Source organism: Chenopodium album, chromosome 4 (assembly GCF_948465745.1).
Source record: "Chenopodium album chromosome 4, dcCheAlbu1.1, whole genome shotgun sequence".
In the NCBI taxonomy this organism is placed as follows: Eukaryota; Viridiplantae; Streptophyta; class Magnoliopsida; order Caryophyllales; family Amaranthaceae; genus Chenopodium; species Chenopodium album.
The window spans coordinates 2,581,139-2,606,167 of NC_137837.1; the positions used below are offsets into that span (position 1 = coordinate 2,581,139).

The 25,029-nt window shown below is 33.5% G+C and overlaps 3 protein-coding genes across 3 annotated transcripts; 2 read left to right on the plus strand and 1 right to left on the minus strand.

Annotated features, from left to right (window-relative positions):
* Positions 1 to 330: 330 nt before the first annotated feature.
* On the minus strand, positions 331 to 3,889 carry LOC145626303 (uncharacterized). Its single transcript, XM_081678730.1, has 7 exons — positions 3,752 to 3,889; positions 3,603 to 3,670; positions 3,032 to 3,151; positions 2,209 to 2,282; positions 2,068 to 2,122; positions 1,479 to 1,983; positions 331 to 775 (listed from the first exon to the last, which is right to left on the minus strand). Exons 1-6 carry the CDS (start codon positions 3,817 to 3,819, stop codon positions 1,835 to 1,837), a joined length of 534 nt encoding a protein of 177 aa, XP_081534856.1. The 5' UTR covers positions 3,820 to 3,889; the 3' UTR covers positions 331 to 775; positions 1,479 to 1,834.
* A 2,927-nt stretch (positions 3,890 to 6,816) lies between these two features.
* LOC145626304 (hydroxymethylglutaryl-CoA lyase, mitochondrial-like) lies at positions 6,817 to 11,159 on the plus strand. Its single transcript, XM_081678731.1, has 9 exons — positions 6,817 to 7,114; positions 8,471 to 8,632; positions 8,729 to 8,885; positions 9,068 to 9,247; positions 9,333 to 9,413; positions 9,502 to 9,665; positions 9,927 to 10,063; positions 10,281 to 10,396; positions 10,631 to 11,159. The coding sequence occupies exons 2-9, from the start codon at positions 8,472 to 8,474 to the stop codon at positions 10,910 to 10,912; spliced, it is 1,278 nt and encodes a 425-aa protein (XP_081534857.1). The 5' UTR covers positions 6,817 to 7,114; position 8,471; the 3' UTR covers positions 10,913 to 11,159.
* A 731-nt stretch (positions 11,160 to 11,890) lies between these two features.
* On the plus strand, positions 11,891 to 17,747 carry LOC145626305 (uncharacterized). The gene is made up of 6 exons (XM_081678732.1): positions 11,891 to 12,050; positions 12,844 to 12,900; positions 12,992 to 13,040; positions 13,495 to 13,535; positions 17,074 to 17,133; positions 17,287 to 17,747. Exons 1-6 carry the CDS (start codon positions 11,985 to 11,987, stop codon positions 17,338 to 17,340), a joined length of 327 nt encoding a protein of 108 aa, XP_081534858.1. The 5' UTR covers positions 11,891 to 11,984; the 3' UTR covers positions 17,341 to 17,747.
* The last annotated feature ends 7,282 nt before the right edge of the window (positions 17,748 to 25,029 follow it).

Here is a 25,029-nt window from a genome sequence, read left to right on the forward strand (position 1 = left end):
GAACTGTGTAGTACTGGGTTATCAGACACCAACCCTGCTGATGTTTCATTCGCTTCACCCACACTTGCATAAATCTTACTTAAATGACAGCTAAAATGACAGAAAGCAGCTATTTCCATATGCTTGCTATGCTCATAGTAATCAACATTGTCACTAAGAAAGAGATTTTCCATTCATAGGCAGCATATAAGAGCTATTTTTAATTTTTTATTAATGAATCGAATAATAGAAAGATAGAATGATTGATGAACTCCATCTTCTCAAAACTCCTGAAGATGATACTTATGATGCAACAATAAGATACACAGCAGAATAGCAGTGGAGTTCGGGTAAAAAAAAAAAAAAAACATATATAACATCAATGTCCAAAAAGCTATCTTTTGTTCTCTTCATTCAGTCAATAAAATAGTTTTCTTGTTTTATAGAAAATGAACAGTGCCAAAAGGAGTTTCACAATACTGTCTATATATATCCCTATGTCAGGAAAATAGTCAATGTGTTATTACCTCAAGCTGCACCTTCTTGCTTATTATCTTATCTGAAAGTTGTATCTGTCTAGAATCTGAAGCTGCAGCTCCTCCAAAACTAAACTTGAAATGCTGCAACTTCTTGACATCCTCTATATTCTTTTGTAACATTGTCGGATTGTAAAATTTACTAAAGGGTAATCTCATAAATGACCCCTTCCAAGTTCCCAACAATTGAACGAGTTCCAGCAACTTCCTTTGTGGACAAGCCATGTCCCTGGGCCTCATCAAGAACCATCTGATCCATTCTGTGTAAAGGTGAAAGATGTGAGCTTATAGAGATTGTAGGATCACAACTCACAAGTACTTCCATAGGAAGACCTTTAGTCATTTTGAACATACTCCAAAGTTCCAGCTTAAAAGGAAAGAACATAGAACGACAATCCCTTAAGACACCAGATACTACTGAGAGTCATATTAGTCTAAACCATTTTCTTTCTTCATATATATATGGGAGTTTAGCCTTAAAAAGATCATATATCCCGAAATCACAAGGGGAGAAAAAAAAAGTGATTTGTAATGCTTTTTTTTTATCATTTATACAAAATATTCTACTATATTTGTTTTTGATCAGTGAGGGCTATGTTGTTCTAAGTTCAAACCACATTCTCCATAATGGCCCTTTTATATCTTTTTTTGCTGAGCTCAAGTTATGAAAGAAAGGGAGATAACCAAAAGGTATCGATAGTAACTACTTTCATTAAAAGTTCATATCAATCTACTGTATTAAATGCCTCCGCATCTAGTAACTAGCATTGGGTAGACCTCAAAGTTTAATGAAAAGCTTAGCATGAAGAGGGAAATGAATCACCGACAAATTCTTTCTGAACACTCTTTGCGGAGAGATCAATCCAAACCACATGGCTTATTATATTAATGAACAATGGCAAATATAAGAAACGGTGATGTATGCATGCATAAGAATATAAAGAAATCATGAAATTTACTCACACTTTAGCACGAGAAACATAACCCAGGATGAATCTGCATCTTCCTTTTCCTCTGATTTGAAGAAGACTCTTAACTGTATCAAAAAGCAAGGGAATACTGGATTGTTGAAAGCTTATAGATTGTCAAGGCCTTCAACCATGTGCTCATGGAAAGAAAAAAAAATGGCAAGAGTAATGACTGAAAACTTGTGTGAGAGAGTAGTCAGAAAATTAAGCTATGGGACATGACTTTGATGACAAACATCAAAGCATAACTCAATCAGTTGCACATATCAACAGTCTCTCAGCCTATTTAGAGACGTAAGCTGATTGGAAAATAGGCAAATAGCACATCAACACTTTTAAACAAATAAGAAATCATAATGATTTGAATTTGCAATCAAATAAGAAAAAGAATAGGATATAAATATCAGCTCCAAGAACCAGATCAAATCCTTCAGGATATCTTTGCACAACTTCATTTCTCTGGTCAGAATTTCCCCATTCTAGTTTCTCCGCCCCAAAATCTGAGATTAGGAAATTGTAGAAGCATATCAGTTCAATGACAAACCACATTCCACAAATTGCTACTCCAAGTCCCTTATACATACCAGTGGGAGGGTAATTCTCAGCAGATGCATGTAGGTCTATATTTTTCTTCAGAATCTGCATGACAAGATAGCACAAACTGTTAGGCACCAAGATTAACATTCAAAATCTCCATCGATAAACTATTAAATCCATGACTTTGCCTTAAGAACTTCATCATTGTGGTCAGTCATCACAACTTTCTTGCAAAATTTACTACAGAGTACTCCAGTGACACCTGTGATATTGGGGGTGAAATTTGAGAGATTTAGAAAACAGTGCAAAAGGTAGAAATATAAAAACTAGATAATTGCTTCAGCATTTAGTTTTAAGATGTATAAGAAAATGAATATATATAGGAAAAATTATAGATTTCTGACACCCTGCAGTATATCTGATTAATCTCTCTATGCATGGGAATAGCATAAATTCCTTTCACATAGAAGTTAATACACAATTTAACGAAGCTCTTAACCATTAATCTATCAAGGGCATGGCCAGTTGGCCTATGCTGATTAACAAACTTCTTAACGGCTAACCTCTTTTCATTATTCCATCAAATGCCTCGAAATGATAAGATGTTCAATATCTTGAATCATGATCATTTTTCACAGCCATAATTTATCAACGGTTGTATGAGCATTGTTTAAGACATTGTTAACACTTTTGGTTTTCTTTTCACAAAAAATTACATTACCAAGCTCAAGTCAATGTCATTGTTGTGCCCACCGAAACAGGAAAACAGCCGAAGAGCAGGGGACTCGGGTAAACATATGTAGCAAATAAACAAACTAACAAAGTTTAATTGAATGAAAGTTAAAGAGGTTAAAGCTATTGATTCTTCCATCACAACAAATGCAACAAGATTCATAGTCTCATCTATCACAGTTCATTAAAAACACAATGAAGAAAAATTTCCAATTCAAGTTTACGAAGTTCTACAATCCTACAAAAAGAAGATAGTTGCAATCAAAGAACTGAGCATACCAACACCAGAGCCTAACTCGATAACAGATAGTCCTTGAAGCATCTCGGCATTTTTGGACAAGTATTCATTTAACAACACGGCCCCTGGCCACACCAACTGGCCTGTCAGATCAAAATCAGCTGCCCAAAATATATACAGTTTCAGTATTACTTCTCCATTATTTGAGAAATGGTAATATATTTCTCACAAGCTATAATCTTCAACATATATCGAAGTATAATTGCGCTTATTGTAGCACATAAATTTAATTTCAACATATGATAATTTACTAGCCAAATCCCAAAAAAAAACCCATTTCATTAAACCAACAATTGAAAGTATATATACTTACTTGAAGTTGGATGAAGACAAAGTAGCTCAAAAAATCAAATATTATACAAATAAAATTATATGCAATTGCAGCTAATTACAGCACAAAAGTGAATTGAACAGCATCAAATAAGTAATCTTTAAATAAGTAGTTGCAAAACCCCAGAAAACTCATTTGATAAAACTAAGTATTGAAAGTGAATTTACTCAATCCCAGAAAACCCAGTTGAGAAATTAACAATAGAAAATAAATGTACTCACTTGAAGCTGAATTAAGGCAGAATAGCTCAAGAACTTGAGACCCAAATGTAAAAGTGGTTAATTGGTAACTGCAAAATTAAAAATAAAAAACAATTTAAGAGAAATTGATTAAACATTTAGTTTGGAGAGATATAGAAAGGGGAAAATACTTGTCATTGATGAAGAATGATTCGTCCAAGCAAACAATATCATCTTCATCTTCCTGTTCTCTTTCCATTGTTAGGGTTTAAGCTTTGCCTTCCTCAAAACCCCACGCTTAAGTAAAATAGAAGTACTTACTTCGGTTTTATTAGTAGTACCAAACAAAATACGGAGTAAATTCAGATAAAATGCTTGTTTTATGTATAATTTTTTTATCGTTAAGTATCTTTAATTTCGTAATGAAAAAATTATAAAAATTACATATTAATAAAATACACATTATTGCAAATTTAATAAAATTTTGGTTGATATTTTTCCTTACAAACTATCGTAGTAATAATTTTATTGTCATTTGTCCGTTTAACCTCTTTTCATTTTCGTTTTGTGATTCTCATTTTATAAATTAATAAAAAAAAAAAAATAGGGAGTAATAAAAAACTAGCACTTCATTTATCTTGATGACTAATCACAAGTCCATATCTATTTCCACTTCACAGATGATGTTGTAAATAGGCCAACTAATTTCCTTTCACCGAATGAAGTTGATTGAATGATCTGTTCAAAGTTTCTAGAACAAGATATAAAGTATCTCGCCAACAACCAAGAGCTATATATAGCTCCAAAGGATAATTGATATAATTCATATAAATACTATTTGGGCCAATTAAGTCCATTGTCCTAACCCCAGTGATCTAAAAATACGAAAATACTTTTTTATGAGCCAGCCCATTATTAATGATTGCAAAATACTGATTTAACCCTAATTTGTCCAACTAAGTACAGTCTTGCCACCTGAAAGTACAATTATAAATAATTCTCCAATCATTAATGATGGTAACTTTTTTACAAGATTCGAACATGCAACCTCAAACTCTTATATTAAATGTTTCACCAATAAGCTATGACATATTTTATGTATTCTTTATCAAACAATATTTATATATCTAGTGTTGAAAAGACTTTTCGTATCGATTTTTAGGATTTAGTGGCGATTGTAAATGTTACGATTTCTCAAAATTATATAAATGTGTAAAAATAATGTTGATATGTATAATTATGTTTTTCGTATCGATTTTATATGGGAAAACCATGGCGATTATAAAAATGATACGACATCCTTAATTATTTCACAAACATACTTGCATTTTGTTGCGAATGTACAATCGCTACGAAAAGAGATTTTTCTTGTAGTGTTTATTTCTCTAAAGTACTCTGTCTCTCTATTTTATATCTCTAGAAAGTACGTTTGCTGACTTAAGAATCGGAGGGGCTTTCCCGGGTCACACCCCCGGGCAGCTAACCTTTTTTCTTGTGTAGGTCGAGCTCTCGGACATCAAGGCAGAGCCCTTGTATATACCCTTACTAGGTGGAGTCGAAGGATATTTGGACATTTATTGGACTTAATTTCTAGGGCATCTTGATATTATTACTCTAACGAGGAGTATTATGTTTCCAGAAACAAATACTAAAGTCACGAGTCCATCGAAAGGTTGAGAAATGAACTCAATCAGTTTTATTGAAATTATTTTTGTTTTCTATTCACAAAGAATAGTCCAACAACCAATTGGTTGTTGGTGTAGTGGTGATTGGGACTACACTTGGTAGGGAGGACTCGTGTTCGATCCCCCGCAACAACAATCGGGAGGGGACTGGAACCTAACCACCCAGAACTGATCCCCGAATCCGGATTAGCCCAAAGGGTGAACCGGGTAGAACACCAAAAAAAAAAAAAAAAAAAAAAAAAATTCCAACACTTTTTAAATTTACCCTAACAGACAATCCTAAAACAAGTACTTCGTATTTGAAAGTACTATAGTAGGGTATACGTACCTAGAATCTATTTTCTTCAGCTTAATTTCAGTTCTTAATTTCCTTCTATCATATATAATTTCAGTTTAGTTCGGTTTAATTCAGCTCAATTTAATGCCCGTTAAAAGAAGGAAAGAGATTATGACTAAATGCTAGTAAGAAAATGGGCCTTTGCTTGTAGTTAATTTAATGAAGATGTGCTCATTGCACCTACTTTAGTCATTTACTACTAGTCTACTACTACACCCTACAACCAGCTAATTATTAGTGGTCATACACACCTTCATTATTTTCCTTGTTAAAAGTATAGACTATGCATGGACTCATGGAGTATGTAGACTTTAAGAAACTTTAACATGGTCTTATTTCCAAAACATAATAGAACTTGAATAAAGTAGATACATTTTGACTTGAAAAGTTCTAGTCAAAAGTTAATTTCAATAAATATGGATAAACTTCAACATAGTTAATGAGTTCATTGTCTTTGTACCAAACCATATTCCCAACACCCTATTTTTTTTTTCATGGATTATAAGGACTGAGTACATATTATTTTTATAGTGTTACTTCAAAGAGGTAACTATCAATCATATTTAACGAGGGGCAAATTATGCAATAGATTTGAGAAATATAAAAAATTACGCCATAGATTTGGATTACGCAATAGTTTAAATCAGTTACTAGTTTCCTTCTCTCATAAATTATTCAGTTCAGTTTAGTAAATTAGAACAGACCCTTATACTATTTTAATATCAAATGTTTATAATTTTTACATATTAGTGATTAAAAATCTGAACCATGTAATCATACATCGATAAATGTAAAAAAAAAAGTGTTGCAACTACTACTATAGAAACTGAGGAATATCAAATACAGAGTATTACCAAATTTGCCAAACTCATTTACCAATATTAATGCAAAATAGCAAAGTACTAGGTAATTTCCTCTCAAAACAGTCAAAAGAGCAAGACTCACATAACATAATAGTATAATACTCGTAATATTAATATATATATACAAGTATATGTAAGAGTAGTTGACTAAAAAAGAGCAAAAAGAATGCATGGAAATTGACCAACTTCCAACTGAAAACTACCCACCCACCAATTTCCCTCCCTTTTTTAATTTATTTTGTCGGCAGTAGTTGTTGTTGTTGTTGTTGTTGTTTTTTTTTTTTTTTTTTTTTTTAATGTTTTTAAAAATAATTTTAGAAATCTTTAAAATGGGACAAAGTATTTTACTGCCACAAGAAGCCATATAATCAAATTCCCCAAATCATTCAACAATCAACACACATTTTTTTCTCTCTCTACATTTCATTTTCTACACCAAATACCAAGAACGATTTATGAGCAACTAGCTTTCTTTTCATTTTGTAGTATTTTTTTAAATATTTTTTCTTCAATTCCTCAACTACCCACAAAATTATTCACTACTGTATTATTTATTTTTTAGAGGAATAAAAAAGCAGAGGAGGAAAAAAGTCCCCTTTTTTTCCAGAATAACTAAGGGATTTCTGTTCAATTTTCAAGGAAAGTTCAGGGATTTTATCTCAATTTCAGGTGTGCTTTTAGTTTAATTTTTATGGGTTTTTGATTTTTTTGGTTGATCTGTTGATGGGTTTATTTATTCCCCTGTTTGTTTGATTGGGAACAGAGGATTGAGAAAATTAGGGTAACAAATTGGGGAAACAATTTTTCTCTTTGTTTTTGGATAAATTGGTGTTATAATTCAGCAATTCGAGGATGTAATTATATTTTTCTGCCTTTTTTTTCGTAGAACTGTTAAAATTATTACTGAATTCCTCTGTTTTTTTTTTTGGATAGCTGAGAATTACTTGTATATATAGTTGTTGGGTTTGAATTGATATCAATGTTTGAAGTGTTGGTACATCTATTAAGTAGTAGTTGATTAAATTTGAGGCTAAATTTGTTTTAAATATACTCTACATTTTGTCGAGTTCTTGGATTTTTGCTTAAAATGCTAAGTTTATCTTGCTTGAAGTGGAACTAGCTATATTAGAGAACATTTAAGTTTAGCATAAATTGGAAATAAATTGATGGTAGAAAATTATATCTTTTTTTAATGCACTTATGCTGTAGCAAACTGATAATATTGACTTGTGGCATGGTATATATGTAAGCCATTTAAGTTTCAGCTGTAAATGCTATGAAATGGGGTGTGGCGAAAATTGTTCTTATTTTGTCTATTTGCTATTAATTTTATAGGAACATAGGAATAGTATGATAGAGTGATAGGTACATCCATACATGTTACTTGGACAATATTATGTACTCACATAAGTAATCATGAACAAAACTAGTCATCTAATCGAGGTCGAAGTGTTGAACTCCTGACTGCCCTCATCGGAAGCTAAACTTAAGATCATGGAGGCAAATGTTTTTATAGTGTAGAGTATGATCAGTTTTGGTATGTTTTGTTAGTTGATTATATTCAAAGGAACAACTATGATCAGTTTTGGTAATTACCAGTGAGGAAAATAGCATGAGCAATCTGATCATATTCAAAGTAACAAATAGACTCTTAAACAAAAACAAGCGGAATCAAGAGTGCCGTGTAGGTTAATGCACATGAAGTGTGCAATGTAAATGGTAGTTGACTCACCTATTTCTCAACAAGTTAACAAAACTACAGTATAATATTGGGTGATGAAGTTATTCTTGTCCTTTTTTTTTTTTGATGTTGCATTTGTTGGAATTATTCGATTTATTCTGATTGATTATAATGAGCTGATTCTTTTGCTTTGACAAGTTGAAACACCTCTTAGAATGCTTGTGGTATGTGAGGTTTGTAGCCTATAGCCAAGATGCTAACAATGTTGAACATGGCTTTATTGAAGTATCGATAGAGTAATTTGTTTATATATTTATTTTCTACTTCCCCACATTTAATTTCAGAATGTCAAGTTTGGAGGAACCCCTCAGTTTTGACAAGTTGCCTAGCATGGGCAGTCTTGATAGAAGGTTTTCATCTGGTTCCTGTCGACCCCGAGGAGAGGATATGGGCATGGGAGCTCGATGGATTGAAGGAAACAGGTGCAGCACATCAAACAGCTGTAGGTCAGTGAGCTTCAGGCTCTTTTATAATCTTATCTCATATCAAATGTTTTTTTTGGGTGGATTTTCTCATTTGATTTGCTTTTTGAAATGTTGCAGTGAGGATACAGAAGATTACATGGGAGATGCTTTTCTTTGGGGAAGGAAATCAAGGGAGACTCGTGGTAATTCTTTCAGCTGGAGGAGCTTAAGTCTGGGCAGAAATCATACGACATATGGAAATCATGACAAGTGCACTGGTGTCAAAAGAAGTAAGGTAATTGGGTACTTTGGGCTTCGTTTCTTCGGTCTCTAGTATTTTGGACCTGTTATGTAAGCTCTTTTGCAGCAAGATTCAATTTACCCATGATGTGGTTTTTTGCTGCCCGCGCTTCTGTGAGATGTGGATTTGGTCCATGATTTTCACCTTATTTTTATGGCATTCAAACATTATTGCAGGTTGTAAATGGCATGCCCAATCATGTGAAAATTGTGGAGGTTGGTCCAAGGGATGGACTTCAAAATGAGAAGAACATGGTGCCTACCCATATAAAGGTTGAATTGATCCAAAGACTAGTTTCTGCTGGATTATCCGTTGTTGAGGCAACGAGTTTTGTTTCGCCCAAATGGGTACCTCAGGTACCAACCTTTTTCTAACTGATTTTTACTTTTATGTTATGTTGCAAAATTTGCAGGCACCTCAGGCAAACTTTTTATTTTGCAGCTCTCAGATGCAAAGGATGTTATGAAAGCAGTCTGTCATGTGGATTCTGCTCGTCTTCCTGTGTTGACCCCGAATCTAAAAGTTAGTGAATTTCATCACGGTTGTCATCTGTACTTAATAGTTATGGACATGAATAGCTTTACTGATCTGTTTCTAACTTTTTATCTAGGGGTTTGAAGCGGCTATAGCAGCTGGTGCTAAGGATATTGCTGTTTTTGCATCCGCTTCAGAATCCTTCTCAAAGTCAAATATAAACTGTAGCATTGATGAAAGTCTTGTTCGTTATCGAGCTGTTGTTGCAGCAGCTAAGAATCTCTCAATTCCAGTTCGTGGGTAATGCTCTACACCAAAACACTTTTTATCTGAAAGTTTAAATACTTTTCTGATGTTTATGTCAATATATTTGAAATGTTGACATGTTTACCTATGCTATCGATTTCCATGACCATAACATACTTAAAATGCTGTCCACTTTGCATCACTTCTTCTGATTTTAAAGATCATTCTTCTGCTACACATGCTTACTGATTACCTTAATATATTGCTATCAATTTTATCATTGCTAATTTGCTAAATATGAAAATAATTGTGTAGGTATGTATCTTGTGTTGTTGGGTGCCCAGTTGAAGGGCCTATTCCTCCTGCAAAGGTGGCATATGTGGCTAAGGAACTGTATGATATGGGCTGCTATGAAATCTCTCTTGGTGATACTATTGGTACTGGTACACCAGGTAATGTTGTTATCCAATCTATCCTTCTCTTCTTGAGCTACCTTCTGGAGAATGCTTCTCCGTTGCAGGAAGCTTCTTCTTTTTTAAATGAAATTAAGCTTATTCTGTGTAATGTATATAGGCATAACATGATTTTCCAAGTTTGCTTAATTGTTACATAGACTTGGATGATCTTCAATTTTCATTTGTCATTTGTGTTCTTCCTTTTTTTTTACAGGCACTGTTATGCCCATGCTCGAAGCTGTAATGGCTGTTGTTCCTGTTGAGAAGCTTGCTGTGCATTTCCATGATACCTATGGACAGTCTCTTCCAAACATTTTGGTGTCTCTGCAGGTGAGCTCATATTTCTATCTGTTTACTACTGCATAATGTTTGATGGGTTTGATTTTGGTTAGGCTTAGGCTTTCTTTAATTCCCTTATTATCATATCTTACCTATTCCCATATCTGAATTTAATCAAACCTACTTGAACTAACAGTGTTTGGGGGATGGGCTGCAATTCTGTGTGAGAATTTTCTTACCAGTTCCTTGTTAAATTCTTATGTCGATAATTTTCTTTCTTTACAGATGGGAATCAGCACACTCGATTCCTCAGTAGCAGGACTTGGTGGATGCCCTTATGCAAAGGGAGCATCAGGAAATGTTGCCACTGAAGATGTGGTATACATGCTTCATGGAATTGGCATCACTACTAATGTAGACCTGGAGAAGCTGCTCTCTGCTGGAGAGTTTATCTGCAAGCATTTGGGTCGCCTTTCTGGTTCTAAAACTGCTATCGCATTGGGCCGAGCAACATATGATACCTGTAATGCTGTAAGCTATGACAAACTTACACCTGCAGCAGTGTAATGCCCTGGCCTCTGCTCTGATGACATTCACGATAAAGTTTAAAGAGAGGCGATAATTCTCGTCTCTATTATATCTTATTTTTGTACACACATTGACATTGATTAAAGGGGTCAAGCCTCTAGTGCATTCCCCGTTAAGTTTGATTCTAAAGATATACAAACAACCTCATATACCATGCCTTATGTAGACCATTGGGATACATCCCACTTAACAATTGATTGAAAAAAGTGCAATTGTATGCAGTGTATCATAGCAATTTCCACTTTCAGAGCAAATAACTACTTTGGGTTTGTATATACAAATTTAAAAGATTTTTCGATGTTTGCCTTTGCACATCTTTAAAAAAGTGCTCGCAAGCAAATTGGTATATTTATCTAGGATACCAACTTGAATATTGGTATATGGAATACAAAAATTGACCCAAACAGCTAAGAACTAATCATATACGTAGTATTCAATTCATATAACCTTTTAAAATGACAAAATTTTAAAAGAGCATATCATATCATAAGTATTTCGTATTCCTTATTTCTTATCACATAGAAAAACATTTAAAATCTATCAAAACTAATCTAGTTTGAATGAATCGTAAATTCGTGATTATCTGTCTGAGATTTGATTTCGGTCATAACATCATTTCAATATCCTGTATTTCTTTTGGTGCAAGTCATTAAAACGAGATTTATTCACAAGTCTTAGTACCGACTTTAACCGACTAACTATGTGACATGTTGTCGTTTATTGTACACCTACACGGCTAATAGCAACAATTGGGAGGGGTGGTGAAACCTAATCACCCAAAATTGATCCCGAATCCGAATTAGCTCAAAAGAGTGAATTGAATGGAACACCAAAAAAAAAAAAAAAAAACACGGCTACACATGGTTACACTAGTCAAGTGATTAAGTGAGTATTAAGAATTTTTTACTTCAATTCAAAGGTGAGACGTTTATTACTTCAAAATTGAGAACTTGTTATTTTCCCTCAATAAACTAAAGTTGATTGATATTTGATCAACGATTTGCAAAACACCAACTCCATAACCAAAGTTCGATCCAAAGTTGCAAGCAGCATGGATGAGCGCGAATTTCAACGCCTCCTTCTTCTCTTCCCTGTTGTTCGAACTCCAGATTACTATGTAATTTCTCTCTCTTCTTCTCACTGTTAAACCCTAGATTTTTCTTTCATTCTCCCCAATTTTAATTATTTCTTCCTGCTTGATTTTGGGCTTTATAGTTGATTTTCTTGTTGGGGTTTTCGCTACTGTAATTCTGATTGATGGGATTTGTCCCTAGCTTCAATTTCTGTGGTTTTATATAATTATTTTTATTTTTATTTTTATGGGAAGTGAAAAAGATTATTTTTTGCTGCAATTCTGTGTGGGAATTTTGATTTTTTTCTTCTTTTTAATTTGTGGTTGATTATTAGAAGTAGTTTAATTCTGAGAATCTCAGTGTCGATTGAGTTTGCAAAAAAAGTTGGATTAAAAAAAAAAAACCAACTTTGCAAATCGGGAAAATGTTTACATGATACGCCTATGTGTACTTAGTTGATATGTATGCACTCACTCTGTTCAAAATTATAGTTTCATGTATGAATATCGGATGTCCGGTATAAGTTATCACAATGGGAGGTCACGGTTATGATAAAGATTTTGTTAGAGATCATCTCATACTTTAACTATAGAGTTTTGGGACAATGTGAATTATTTTTTAGATGGTTGGAGTATTACAATGTTCCCTTGGTTTCTGTTCTGTTGATATTTGGGGTGATTAGGCTTGTCTATGATCATAATGTAGATAGAAATTCAGTGGCTTCTGTGAAGTAATTTGATTGAAAATGTTGTGGAGTAATTTAAGAAGTGTTGTTTTTTGTTTTTCCTGTTACTTGTTTTGCATCTGATGAATGTTGTCATCTTGTGTGATAAATAGCAAGCGGACTCAGAATCGTCAGGGCAATCGACCTCACAAGTAGAAAGGAGTGAGGAGGTGGCCTCACTTAATTTTATTTCAATAATTTTGCTTAATGTTGTTTTTATTACTCGCTTGTTTTCTTCATGTAACCATATTTTCTCTTCAGGTATCAGAGTGGCAAGATGCTCAGGGTGAGCAAGAAACCAAGAACCAAGGTATTGCCCAATAGTGGTATTAAATAGTTGTTTATTGATTGCTTGACAGGTCCTTCAATGTCCTTGAGTGAAATTTTAGATGGTTAGGGTGTCTTGCTTTCATAAGTTGTTCCTCGCTCCCTTTTTTCCTTATTGCATCAATAATTAATGTATCTTTTGTTTTCATTAATAGAAGACACAAGTAAGCATTAATTTTATGACAAAAGTACTTTTAACATATCTTCCTGTTGACAACATTAAACATTTCATGCAAAATTTGTATACCAACATTTTGACCTTGTTTTCTACTTAGTATTTTTGAATTCTATGAGGCTGTAGATGTGTCCACTTTTCTTTGATAGCTGCTCTCTAAATGTGTAAAAAGCTAAATGATGTTATTTGGTGATTATCTTGCTCTTTTAATTGATTCTATTTTGCCGAACTGTTTTGATATTTTTCCCACTTGTCATAACAGATGTCTTCTGGGATAAATTAAGATCTACCGCAGAAAAAAAGGTGAGCAAACATGTAGTTCTTTTGTATTATGGTACTCTCATTGCATGATTGATTGATAGATAGAGCTTAATGGTAATTCATATTTATGCCTAACATATTATCGTATAGGGGCACTTTATTTGTTCGCAATTTAATTTAATATATTCTTCGCTTTCGGAATTCATTACTACTCTGGAGTATGTTTCAATGTGATGCTTTGTTGGCGTGTACATAATTAGTAGGTACCAATATCTATGTGAGCTGATAGATTTTATTAGCTCTTTTGAATCTCATCAACGTAAAGTCCATGTGTAGGACTCTATCAAGGAGGCCACTTGCAGTCATGGTTTGAATTTTAGATGCTAGGATTACATTTCTTGTGCTTGTCGAATATCTTAAATGTTATACTACGTATTCTTTCTTTTGGTAAGGTCTAGTTTGGTCAACAACCATAAGTTTAGCTATAACAGTATTCAAGTTCAGGTACCTTATCAACCAAATCATATGATTGTATCATCTTTACTAAATGTGCATCTTTATTTGCGCCTGAATTGATATTATGAAATAGGCTCAAAATTAGCAATTGCCAACCTTATATCCACCAAGCTCTTCTTCCCTAACTTGTAGCTCTGTAAATCTTTTAGGCTTCAGTATCTATCCATGAGCATTGATCATCCTCAGACCTTAGTTATTGGATGGAGTTAAAAAGGGACATTTGAAGATACAAAATTTATTAGCAAGTGTCTTGTGTATGGGAAATTGGGAATATTTACACTTCTATGAATTTAGAAATTCAGACATATCTGACAAGTCAAGGTTCCGGAAAGGTCACTAGTGAACACCACATCTAAAAGTTCATTTACTTTGCAATTTAGACAAAAATGGAATTGTTAGATTGAGGTCATGGCTCATGGGTAGGATTAGGTAATATTTTGATAGGTAAACAACGCCTCATATGAAAATAGAACCTTCACCCCAAATATAAGATTAATACGAGTCATTCTTGAATTTAGTTTTCCTCATCAAAGAGATGCCTCCAGTTTAATGATGCTTCTTGGCTTCCTTTTGATCATATTATCTATAATAGTAGCCATTTTAATGAATTGTGGTTTAGTCTAGGTGTTTAGAACTTTAGAAGTGCAGTCTTTTCCTATAAATTTGTAGTCTACTGTCATTAATTGTCTCAAAGGCAATTAGGTATCTTGAGGAGAAGCATCTTCAACTCCTATCAAGAATTGTAGCCATCCCTTGGAATACCTCATTGGAAGTCGCTTTTTTAATTTGGTTTTGGATAGTGTGCTGTCTTATCTGGACTGAATGACCATCATTAACTTCTTCAATCCTGGGAGCATGAGTGTTAGTAATTTGGATACTTCTTTTTGTTAAAAATTTATAACATTGCCTTAATAGCTTTTACTCTAATGACATGGTATTTTTCATGGAAATCAAGCTGCTAGTCTGTGTCTACTAAGTATCTACTCTATAATTCCATATAAAGCCGTTGGGTGACTGTAGGATTCTACCAAGATTTTCCGCCAAAATATAGGAGGCTTTCACGGGCATGGTTATTGAATTATATAGTCATCAAATAGGAGGCGATCAGATATCTGGTGTCGTATAAGGATCAAATGACTTAATTGTACTCCATATGTTTGTCTCAGCCTGGGACTCTTCAACTAGTTCTTGAGATTTCTTACCAATGCCATTAAAAGTGTATTTTTGTCCTGAAGCCTTTTTGAAATATTTTCCATTCATTTCTTTAAATGGTTTCTATAGCATGACATTTGACATTTGTTTGAACATATAATGTTGGATCTTCTACCAACTATGGAAGGTCCTTCCATCTAATATGCAATCTGAAGAAAGTTCCCTTCATTTTCTATGCCGATTTTCTGCTTAGACATGTGTTACAATCTTCAATTTCTGCCCTTCTCCTTTTTATTTTTTATATTTTGAGGGATTACAGGTTTGGGTTCAGCATCACATATCAAATGACAATCTGAGCTTCAAAATGGCCACTGTGAACCACTCCAAAATTTCTTGAAAATTTCCACCAGGCCCGTAAGATCTCTTAGTTTGACTGAAGACCTTACTAGATCCATATGTATTGGATTGAGTGTCATCTATAGTCCAAAAAGCCATTGAGAGATTGATAGAACTTTACCATTTTAATATTTGTTCAAGGTTTTCTGCAAGTCACCGAAGGATTTGATGGGTGTGAGTTATTTACTTTCAAACTAGCTTCTTGGGATGAATTTTAGTTGAGTACAACCTATCTATTCATCCTAGGGAGCTGTTTATTACTCTTTTTTTATTTTTTATTTTTTTTCTCCAATTGTTGTATAATTTGTGATAATTCCCACTGGTGCTCTGAAATCACCTCCCCTGTTGTGTTTGTTAGACCAATCGGAATAATTTGCATTTTTAATAGTTTTGAGGGCTTTTGGGTGACTTGTGGACTAGGCCTTCCAATTTCTATCAAGACTATTGGGTTTCAGGTATGAATCAAAGGTTGAAGTTGGACCTTAGACAACGTCATTGGTGCCTGAGAGACTTCCTTACTCTGGCATGAGTTTTGGTTTTATTGAGGCATCATTATCTGTATTCTGTAAGATGAAGGTCTTTTGAGTGAAATCTATAAGTTCTTGACATCACATTGTTCTTTTTTATTTCTGTTTCTTTCATTAGGTTAATGTGTGGATGCCTGTGAGATTCTTTCAAACACCAATGTGAACTTGAGCTTTATCAAATCAATCTTGATGACAAGTGTCTCTTGTGTTATTTTCACACTAGTTGGTGATCTTTTGAGTCTTGCCTTGCTATATTGTTGGAGAATCATCAAGTTATAGAGCTATGATGGTTTACTTAGTTTGGAAGGCTTCCTCTTTTGCAGTGAACTGCTCACGGATAGGTTACTTTATTTGCTTTTAAATTTTTATTGTAGCTGCACTTCCTCTCTAGTGGCTTCACATGCCAATTGTGTTGAGATGATGGGCTCCTCGTCTGTTTTGCTTATCTGGTGGTAAATTTTTAGGTGAGTTAGATTTGGCATCAGTATCTTATCTGACTCTTTCACTGGGTTAGTTTACTTTTTTTGTAAAAGACTTCCTGAACTACATTTCTATTGTTTGGCACATAGAGGTTGTCATGTACTTACTTTGCCCTGAGCAAAATACCTTCAATTCTGGGATGTCACATGAAGATGTCGACATCCCCTTTTCAGTAGGCCAAATCGCCAGCTTTTTTCACTCTTCACATCAATCTCATCTTATCTCCGTGCAAAAAGTATATGTTAACTTGTTTTAGGGATGCTGGGACAGAGGAACCATTACTTAGATGAGCTGTCGTTTGGTGATATTTGATTATACTGTAGTGTTAAGTAAAAATTAGTCTTGGATCAAGAAGACATCCAACAATGCTTGGGAATGAAATGGATTTATCTTATTGCTGTAAGACGTGTCTTGATTTCTGATATGTACTTCCTTATTTGGCTAACAGTTAGCACTTATAATGTCTTATTCTCAGTTTGGTTGTTTAATAAATTTTCATTTCTTGATAGGTTGGCCCAGCTGAGGCAGAGAAGTTCTGCGACGCCTTCCAGAAAATCTATCAGAGACTTGTATGTAATCATATTTAGACTGACAGTGTACATTTTTCTCATGCCCAACCCCTAACCCAACCCAAAATGAATTTTTAGATGAATGAATAACTACAAGCTTTATTTGTTGAGTATATTGTATAGTTGCTGATGAATTCTGGTTTCTTGTTCTAGGTTCATGAAGAGCTAAGCAGAGAAGATATGGAAAACTTCTTAAACTCATCTTGAGTTGTTAACTGGTCGAATGGTTTTTGCTGTTACCCGTTTTCCAATTAACATGAAGTAATACCTAGATCTAAGATGATTCGACAGCAGTGTCTGTCCATTTTCAATGTTTTGTATAGATATTGCTTTGGAGGATCATCTAGGCTTATTTGGTGACAATAGTCGAATTTTTTGGGTGGACTTACTACTGTGTACAAGCAACTATTGGCATCTGAAGATTTAGTCCCGTACTCCCCTGACTACTGTGGCAAGTGCTGTAAAAGTGCGTCGGAAGTTTACTACATCACCACAACATTGGTTGCTTGAATGATAACTATATTATGATTCCAATTATTTCATGTTAGCTCGTAGCTAAAATATTTGCTGCTAATACAAGACTATGCAAGTGACCTATTTGGTTTGCACTCAAATTTTTCATGTCAGATTAATTGCAATTATTTGACTTTTACATATGTCAATATATGTAAAAATTATTAAGTAATATAACAAATTGGATCAAGTTAGATTGATTAGTACATAAAAAAAAATTTAAATTAAAATAGCAAAAAATATAAAAGTTGTTTATTTAAGTACCTAAGTCATGAGAGTAAGTTAGACTTGCATGATCAACCATACTAGTTACTCCATGCTTGTGTTTACAAGTCCAATGACTACTTCAAAATAGTTTGATCAATGAAATAATTACGAGTACTTAACGCTATAAGTATACACATTGAGAAAAATGTGATAAGTCATATACTTGGAAAAAAAAAAGGTTTTTAGCCACTGAAATAAAGGCTTTGCCTGTATATCACTGATGCAACCTTTCATGATTTATCAGCATCTATAGACTTGACATTAGTCAATACTCCACAGCACTCTTCTCTGCTGCTTGATTAGAGCTCTGTCCAAGCTTAAGGGATGGACGAAGGTGATAATCTCCCATTGAATAGTTGATGTTGATTATACTGGAGGAAATTTACAATTAATCAAATAGATCACGAATAATGAAATCTGTTAAGAGAATAGGGACCATGGTAAACATTTCGGCAATTTTTATTTCCAGGCGAAAAAAGTCAAAACATTCCAAAATTGAAGTATAATATCCACGTTTTTTGAGAAATTTTGGAGGATTCGAGTCCCAGTGTCGAAAAGTTTTGAAATTCTAGGGAATACATCCCATGGTCATATAATGCCGTTTGGAACAATATATGATCATTATTTGTTGTCATAAATGTTCGTGGTAGACTTGAATTAATGAAATCGGTACAAGTTGTAAACCGGTAAATTGGTCGTTTAAAGGCAAATAGGATGGTTCCACCCACCCAATTGGACTCCCGGAGGGTATTAGGGACCATAGTAAACATTTCGGCAATTTTTATTTCCGGGCGAAAAAAGTCAAAAATTCCAAAATTGAAGGCTAATATCCACGCTTTTTGAGAAATTTTGGAGGTTTCGGGCTCGGTGTAGAAAAGTGTTGATAATTTAGGGGGATACATCTCGAGGTCATATAATGCCGTTTGGAACCATATATGATCATTATATATTGTCATAAATGTTCGTGATAGGCTTGAGTTAATGAATTCGGTGCAAGTTGTAAATCGGTAAATTGGTCGTTTAAAGGAAAATTGGATGGTTCCACCCACCCAATTGGACTCCCGAATGGTATTAGGGACCATAGTAAACATTTTGACGGTTTTTATTTAAGGACGAAAAAAGTCAAAAAATTCAAAAATTGAAAGCTAATATCCACGTTTTTTGAGAAATTTTGGAGTCTTCGAGGCCCGGTGTCAAAAATTCTTGATATTCAAGGGAATACATCTCGAGGTCATATAATGTCGTTTGGAACCATATATGATCATTATTTATTGTCAAAAATGTTCGTGATAGGCTTGATTTAATGAAATCGGTGCAAGTTGTAAACCGATAAATTGGTCGTTTAAAGGCAAATTGGATGGTTCCACCCACCTAATTGGACTCTCGAAGGATATTAGAGACTATGGTAAACATTTCGGCAATTTTTATTTCCAGGCGAAAAAAAGTAAAAAATTTCCAAAATTAAAGGCTATTATCCACGCTTTTTGAGAAATTTTGGAGGATTCGGGACCCGGTGTCGAAAAGTCTTGAAATTCTAGGGAATACATCTCGGGGTCATATAATGAAATTTGGAACCATATATGATAATTATTTGTTGTCATAAATGTTCGTGGAAGGCTTGAGTTAATGAAATCGGTGCAACTTATAAACTGGTAAATAGGCCGTTTAAAGGCAAATTGGATGGTTCCACCAACCCAATTGGACTCTTGAATGATACTAGGGACCATGGTAAACTTTTCGGCAATTATTATTTTCAGGCAAAAAAAAGTCAAAATTAAAGGCTAATATCCACGCTTTTTGAAAATTTTTGGATGTTTCGGGGCTAGGTATCGAAAAGCCTTGAGATTCTAGGAAAAAATTCTCGGGGTCATATAATGTAGTTTGGAACTATATATGATCATTATTTGTTGTCATAAATGTTCGTGGTAGGCTTGATCTGAATTAATGAAATTGGTGCAAGTTGTAAACGGTAAATTGGCCGTTTGAAAACAAATTAAATGGTTCCACCCACCCAAGTGGACTATCGGAGGGTATTAGGAACCATTGTAAACATTTCGGCAATTTTTATTCTCGGGGGAAAAAAAGTTTAAAATTTCCAAAATAGAAGGCTAATGTCCACCTTTTTTAAGAAGTTTTGGAGGTTTTGGGGCCCAATGTCGCAAAATATTGAGATTTTAGGGAATACATCTGGGGTTCATATAATGACGTTTGGAACCATATATGATCATTATTTGTTGTCATAAATTTTCGTGGTAGACTTGAGTTAATGAAATCGGTGCAAGTTATAAACCGGTAAATAGGTCGTTTAAAGGCAAATTGGATGGTTCCACCCACCCAATTGGACTCCTGAATGGTATTAGGGACCATGGTAAACATTTCGACAATTATTATTTCCGGGCGAAAAAAAAGTCTAAAAATTCCAAAATTAAAATTCGGGGTCCAGTATCGAAAAGCCTTGAGATAGGGAATACATCTCGGGGTCATATAATGTCATTTGAAACCATATATGATCATTATTTGTTGTCATAAATGTTCGTGGTAGGCTTGAGTTAATGAAATCGATGAAGTTATAAACCGGTAAATTGGCCATTTAAAGGCAAATTGGATGGTTCCACCCACCCAGTTGGACTCCCGGAGGGTATTAGGTGCCGTGATAAATATTTTGGTATTTTTTTTTATTTTCGAGCGAAAATAAGTCAAAAAATTCCAAAATTGAAATTTTGAAATTTTGTGAAATTTTGAAGGTTTCAGGGTCCGGTGTTGAAAAGTCTTGAAATTCTAGGGAATACATCTCGCGGGCATATAATGCCGTTTCGAACCATATATGATCATTATATGTTGTCATAAATGTTTGTGGTAAACTTGAGTTAATGAAATTGTTGCAAGATGTAATCGGTAAATTGGTCGTTGAAAGGCAAATTGGATGGTTACACCAGCCCAATTGGACTTTCGGAGTGTATTAGAGACCATGGTAAACGTTTCAGCAATTTTTATTTACGGGCGAAAACAAGTCAAAAAATTCCAAATTAAAGGCTTAATATCCACGTTTTTTGAGAAATTTTAGAGGTTTCGGGGCCCGGTGTCGAAAATCCTTGAGATTTTAGGGTATACATCTCGAGGTCATATAATGCCATTTGGAACCATATATGATCATTATATGTTGTCATAAATGTTCGTGGTATGCTTGAGGTAATGAAATCAGTGTAATTTGTAAACTAGTAAATTCGCCATTTAAAAGCAAATTGGATGGTTCCACCCACCTAATTGGACTCTCGGATGGTATAAGGGATCATGATAAACATTTCGACAATTTTTATTTACGGTAAAAAAAAAAAAAGTAAAAAATTTCCGAAATTGAAGGCTAATATCCACGCTTTTTGAGAAACTAGTTGTTGGCCTGCGCGCAACGCGCGCGGTCCCCCAACGGTGATTTTGCTTTGGTGATTAGTGTCTAATTAGCTGCTGTTTAGCCTTTAATGTAATTTGCCGTAATTTGATTGTTGGTGGGTGTTGTTTTCTTAGATTAATTAACTCAGATTATCATCATATAGATGGAGCAGAATCATCATTTTGCTAATATTGTATTAGAGTTTCGTTTGTTATATTTGTTAATTAGTATTCATTTCTACTGGAAATAACAAAAGTTATAAAAACTTTATACATATTTTGTACTTTTTTTACTCTATTTTTCCTGACTCTAAGTATGAATACGGTTTTTATGAAAGAAGTAGTGAGTATGATTATGTTGATATTTACAAAGCTTCAAGTTGGTCTTATGTATAGATAATATAAGCATCCTTTTTTTTTTTTTAATTTTTTACTTATATATATGTAATAAATAAAAGCATCTCTTTTTATGTAATTGGATATAATTTAGTTTTAATGATGTCTATCATACTTTAGTTCCATATCATTGAATATTAGTTAATCCCTAGAGTTCCACGATTCATCAATTATTTATAAAACCCTTTTCTTGTTATTTCTTACAATAGTTCATAAATCTTAATGGTCCACATTACACAATGGATGTGTATTATTCGCTAATTTAAGTAATATAGTTGTATTAGCTTTTACTATTAGGATAGAGGTTTGAGTAAATAGTCTATTCATGTAATCAATATCGACATTAGCTTTATTCTTGTAATGATTCAATAGATGCTATATAGAGCTATCGAGTTTTAGCAACGTTAATGCATAATAGTATTAAAATGAGTGTTCTCTTCTAAGTTGAAATTTAGATTAGTCGGAGTTTAATGGGATTGATACGATTATATTCCATTGGTTGTTTGCCTTACAAAAATCAATGGAAAACCGGCATGTTTGCAATCTAGTGGTGTACAAGCATTATCATCTGTATATTTAAGTACTAATGATGAATATTTAATGAATTGAATAACAAATATTACTCCATAGTTTGGTTGATTATTGAATAAACCTTGAATCGAGAAGTCCATGAGATGAATTGAAATGGAGCGTCGAAGGATTTGTCTTGTTAGCGTGATTGATCGAGATCGCGCGCAATTGTCTAGGGGGAATGCAAAAGGCATGGCTTTAAATTGTGTATTAGACATCTTTAGAAATGTCGTATAATAGGGTCCCCTTTCTCTCTTTTGCTTTTGCTCCTTTCATCCTCACTCTCCTCACATCAGACTGCAATAGCTACACAAGTACACAACCAGTTTGATGTTGGAGGTATTTCCGCGTTTTCCTCCATTGAAGATTTGAAGCTTACTTCGAGCTTCTAATAAAGGCTTGAAGGTTGCGTTTAATAATAATGAGTTGGTTAATCTGAAAGTTTGACAGCTTGACTTAAGTAAGGAATGGTGGTGCTTAGTCCATAGAAATTTAAAAAACGACAAGATAAGATGTAATGGAGGAAGCAAAATATCTCACATGAGCAATGTTTGTGTGCACGATACTATTAGTACAAAACAAATAGCATTATTGATGATTATCTAATATGCATTCAATTTTGCCTATGTCACAAATAAGCTATAAATAAAACAAGCAAAGATAAAATTCAGAAATTAAACCAATTAATAAAAAAGAATAAAAATGCCGAAAATCATAGTAAAGATGAAGCATACCATACCTAATTGCAGTGTATTAAGCATTTTAAGAAGTGTAATGGAAATTTAAGTATTACCAATAATAATAAATAAAAACAAATGTCCAATGAACCCTGAAAAAAGATAGAAAACTGATCTTGTCATATTATGATTTTCAACAATATTAAAAAATAACTTAAAAGTATATTATATTACATTTAATAAGTAATAGTAATTATATTACATGGTAATATCGTAACTTTACACTATATACTTTAAGATACAATTTTTTCTAATGATATGTAAAACTTTTTTCGCTATTAGCCATTTAACGTGTAAAATCCTCCAAAATAAAGTTGGTTGGTTGGTGTTGATCTTCTATTATGGAGTTTTCTTCCATCTCTTTCATGTAGACACCAACACCATTGGCTTTACCGGCCAATTTGGATTCTGTTTAGGTGTTTAGTTGTCCATTTTTTAGTGATTTTATTTAGTGACAACTCACCTAAACAGATATATATATGTGTACGTAATATGAAAAATATCTAAAATTATAGATTTTCTCATATTCGCACACTTCTCCCAAGTTTATTTGTTGGAGTTGGATTCATCTTATGGAAATTAATTCCATTTCTTTGACATAAACACCCACTCCATCTTCTTTAATGCATAACTTGGGATTTATTTATACACTTTAATATTAATATGTTACTTCTGCAGTGAATTTAACCACCAGTAACATAATTATATTAAAGTGCATTTTAAGGGAATACGTTACCACCAACTTTGGTGCTGATTCCCTGTTTTACCACGAACTTTGCTGCTGATTGTGTTTTTATGTGTAGATGTAACGGTATTTTTATGTAAGCCGAAATTGTTTTTTGGTTTATAATAGGAAGGGGAAGTCGATATATTTCGGTAGTTATTGTTTGAGGCATTTTTTTAAGCTAGGATGATAAGGAATTTGTGTTTTTCTTTTTGTAGATAATTTTAGGTTTCTATTTGGTTTGCAATGCGTTGGAATGAAGAATGAAATGTTTACTCATATTCATGTTAAGTCCTATTTATAGTAAAAAAAATGCTCCTTTTTATTTTATTTTTTTTTACAAGTAATTTTTTTTTTAGGTGAGCACTTTGTTTTGTAGTGCTTTCATTATTGCTTTTTATTTGATTGCATGCATGTAAGAACGGCTCATCAATATCAAATTGCTAAGTAGCATGATATTGTTGTAAAAGAATACCATCTTAGTATAATAATGTAACAATTACTAAAGAAATTACATACTTACAAGTTACATAGTGAATCTTAAGCATTTGGAGAACCACCATGATATGAAGTTCGTTTGACAATTATAATCTATGTGATTGGTCTGTTCATTATATCACTTTAAATAGATTTTTAACTATAAACCGCAGAAATGTAAGCCAAAATGCTTACTATGAAGCATGATTTGCCTTCGATTGGGATTTCAAATACTCCAATTGAAAATTCCTGGAATACCTTGTTTAGATTATCTCCTTCCGAGATCATGTAACTTTTAGTAACCATATAAAGTTTAACATAAAGAACGATTGATACGATTACTTTACCAGCATTACCAAAAGTATACTCTTGTTTAGCATAAGTAATTTAGCTTTACTTTAATAAGCAAATGAATTGATAATTTGTTTAAACTAAATTGAGCAAGTTTAAAAGTTCAATGGCTTAAAAGTACTACGGCTATTCTCTTTGAAAAATAGCAGCTTTAAGCATCACCTTTATTTTGATAATACCTTGCATAGTGGCTGTGCTTCATAGAGATATTTTACAATACATTCACTCTATACATCACATGGCTACAGCTGTAAACAAATGGTGCATGATAAATTGCAATTGCTGGCATCTCTGAATAAGTGTCATGCATGCTTGTTTATTTTGCTGCAGTATGAATAAGTGTCATGCATGCTTCTTCAATATTTCGAATTAACGATGCAGCTTTGTTGTCAAGATTCTGCAATGTTGAGTCTTATCTTGAACAAACTATATTGCCATTGCAGTTAGCTATTCATTTAAATTGGGTGTAAGATA

Coding starts and splice junctions, on each gene's coding strand:
- LOC145626303 (XM_081678730.1), bottom strand. CDS start 3,819: ATGGAAAGAGAACAGGAAGATGAAGATGATATTGTTTGCTTGGACGAA. Junction 2,283..3,031: donor CGAGTTAGGCTCTGGTGTTG/GTATGCTCAGTT, acceptor CCAATATCACAG/GTGTCACTGGAGTACTCTGT. Junction 2,123..2,208: donor ACAATGATGAAGTTCTTAAG/GCAAAGTCATGG, acceptor CTTGTCATGCAG/ATTCTGAAGAAAAATATAGA.
- LOC145626304 (XM_081678731.1), top strand. CDS start 8,472: ATGTCAAGTTTGGAGGAACCCCTCAGTTTTGACAAGTTGCCTAGCATG. Junction 9,666..9,926: donor CTCTCAATTCCAGTTCGTGG/GTAATGCTCTAC, acceptor ATAATTGTGTAG/GTATGTATCTTGTGTTGTTG. Junction 10,064..10,280: donor TATTGGTACTGGTACACCAG/GTAATGTTGTTA, acceptor TTTTTTTTACAG/GCACTGTTATGCCCATGCTC.
- LOC145626305 (XM_081678732.1), top strand. CDS start 11,985: ATGGATGAGCGCGAATTTCAACGCCTCCTTCTTCTCTTCCCTGTTGTT. Junction 12,051..12,843: donor TTCGAACTCCAGATTACTAT/GTAATTTCTCTC, acceptor TGTGATAAATAG/CAAGCGGACTCAGAATCGTC. Junction 17,134..17,286: donor AGAAAATCTATCAGAGACTT/GTATGTAATCAT, acceptor TTCTTGTTCTAG/GTTCATGAAGAGCTAAGCAG.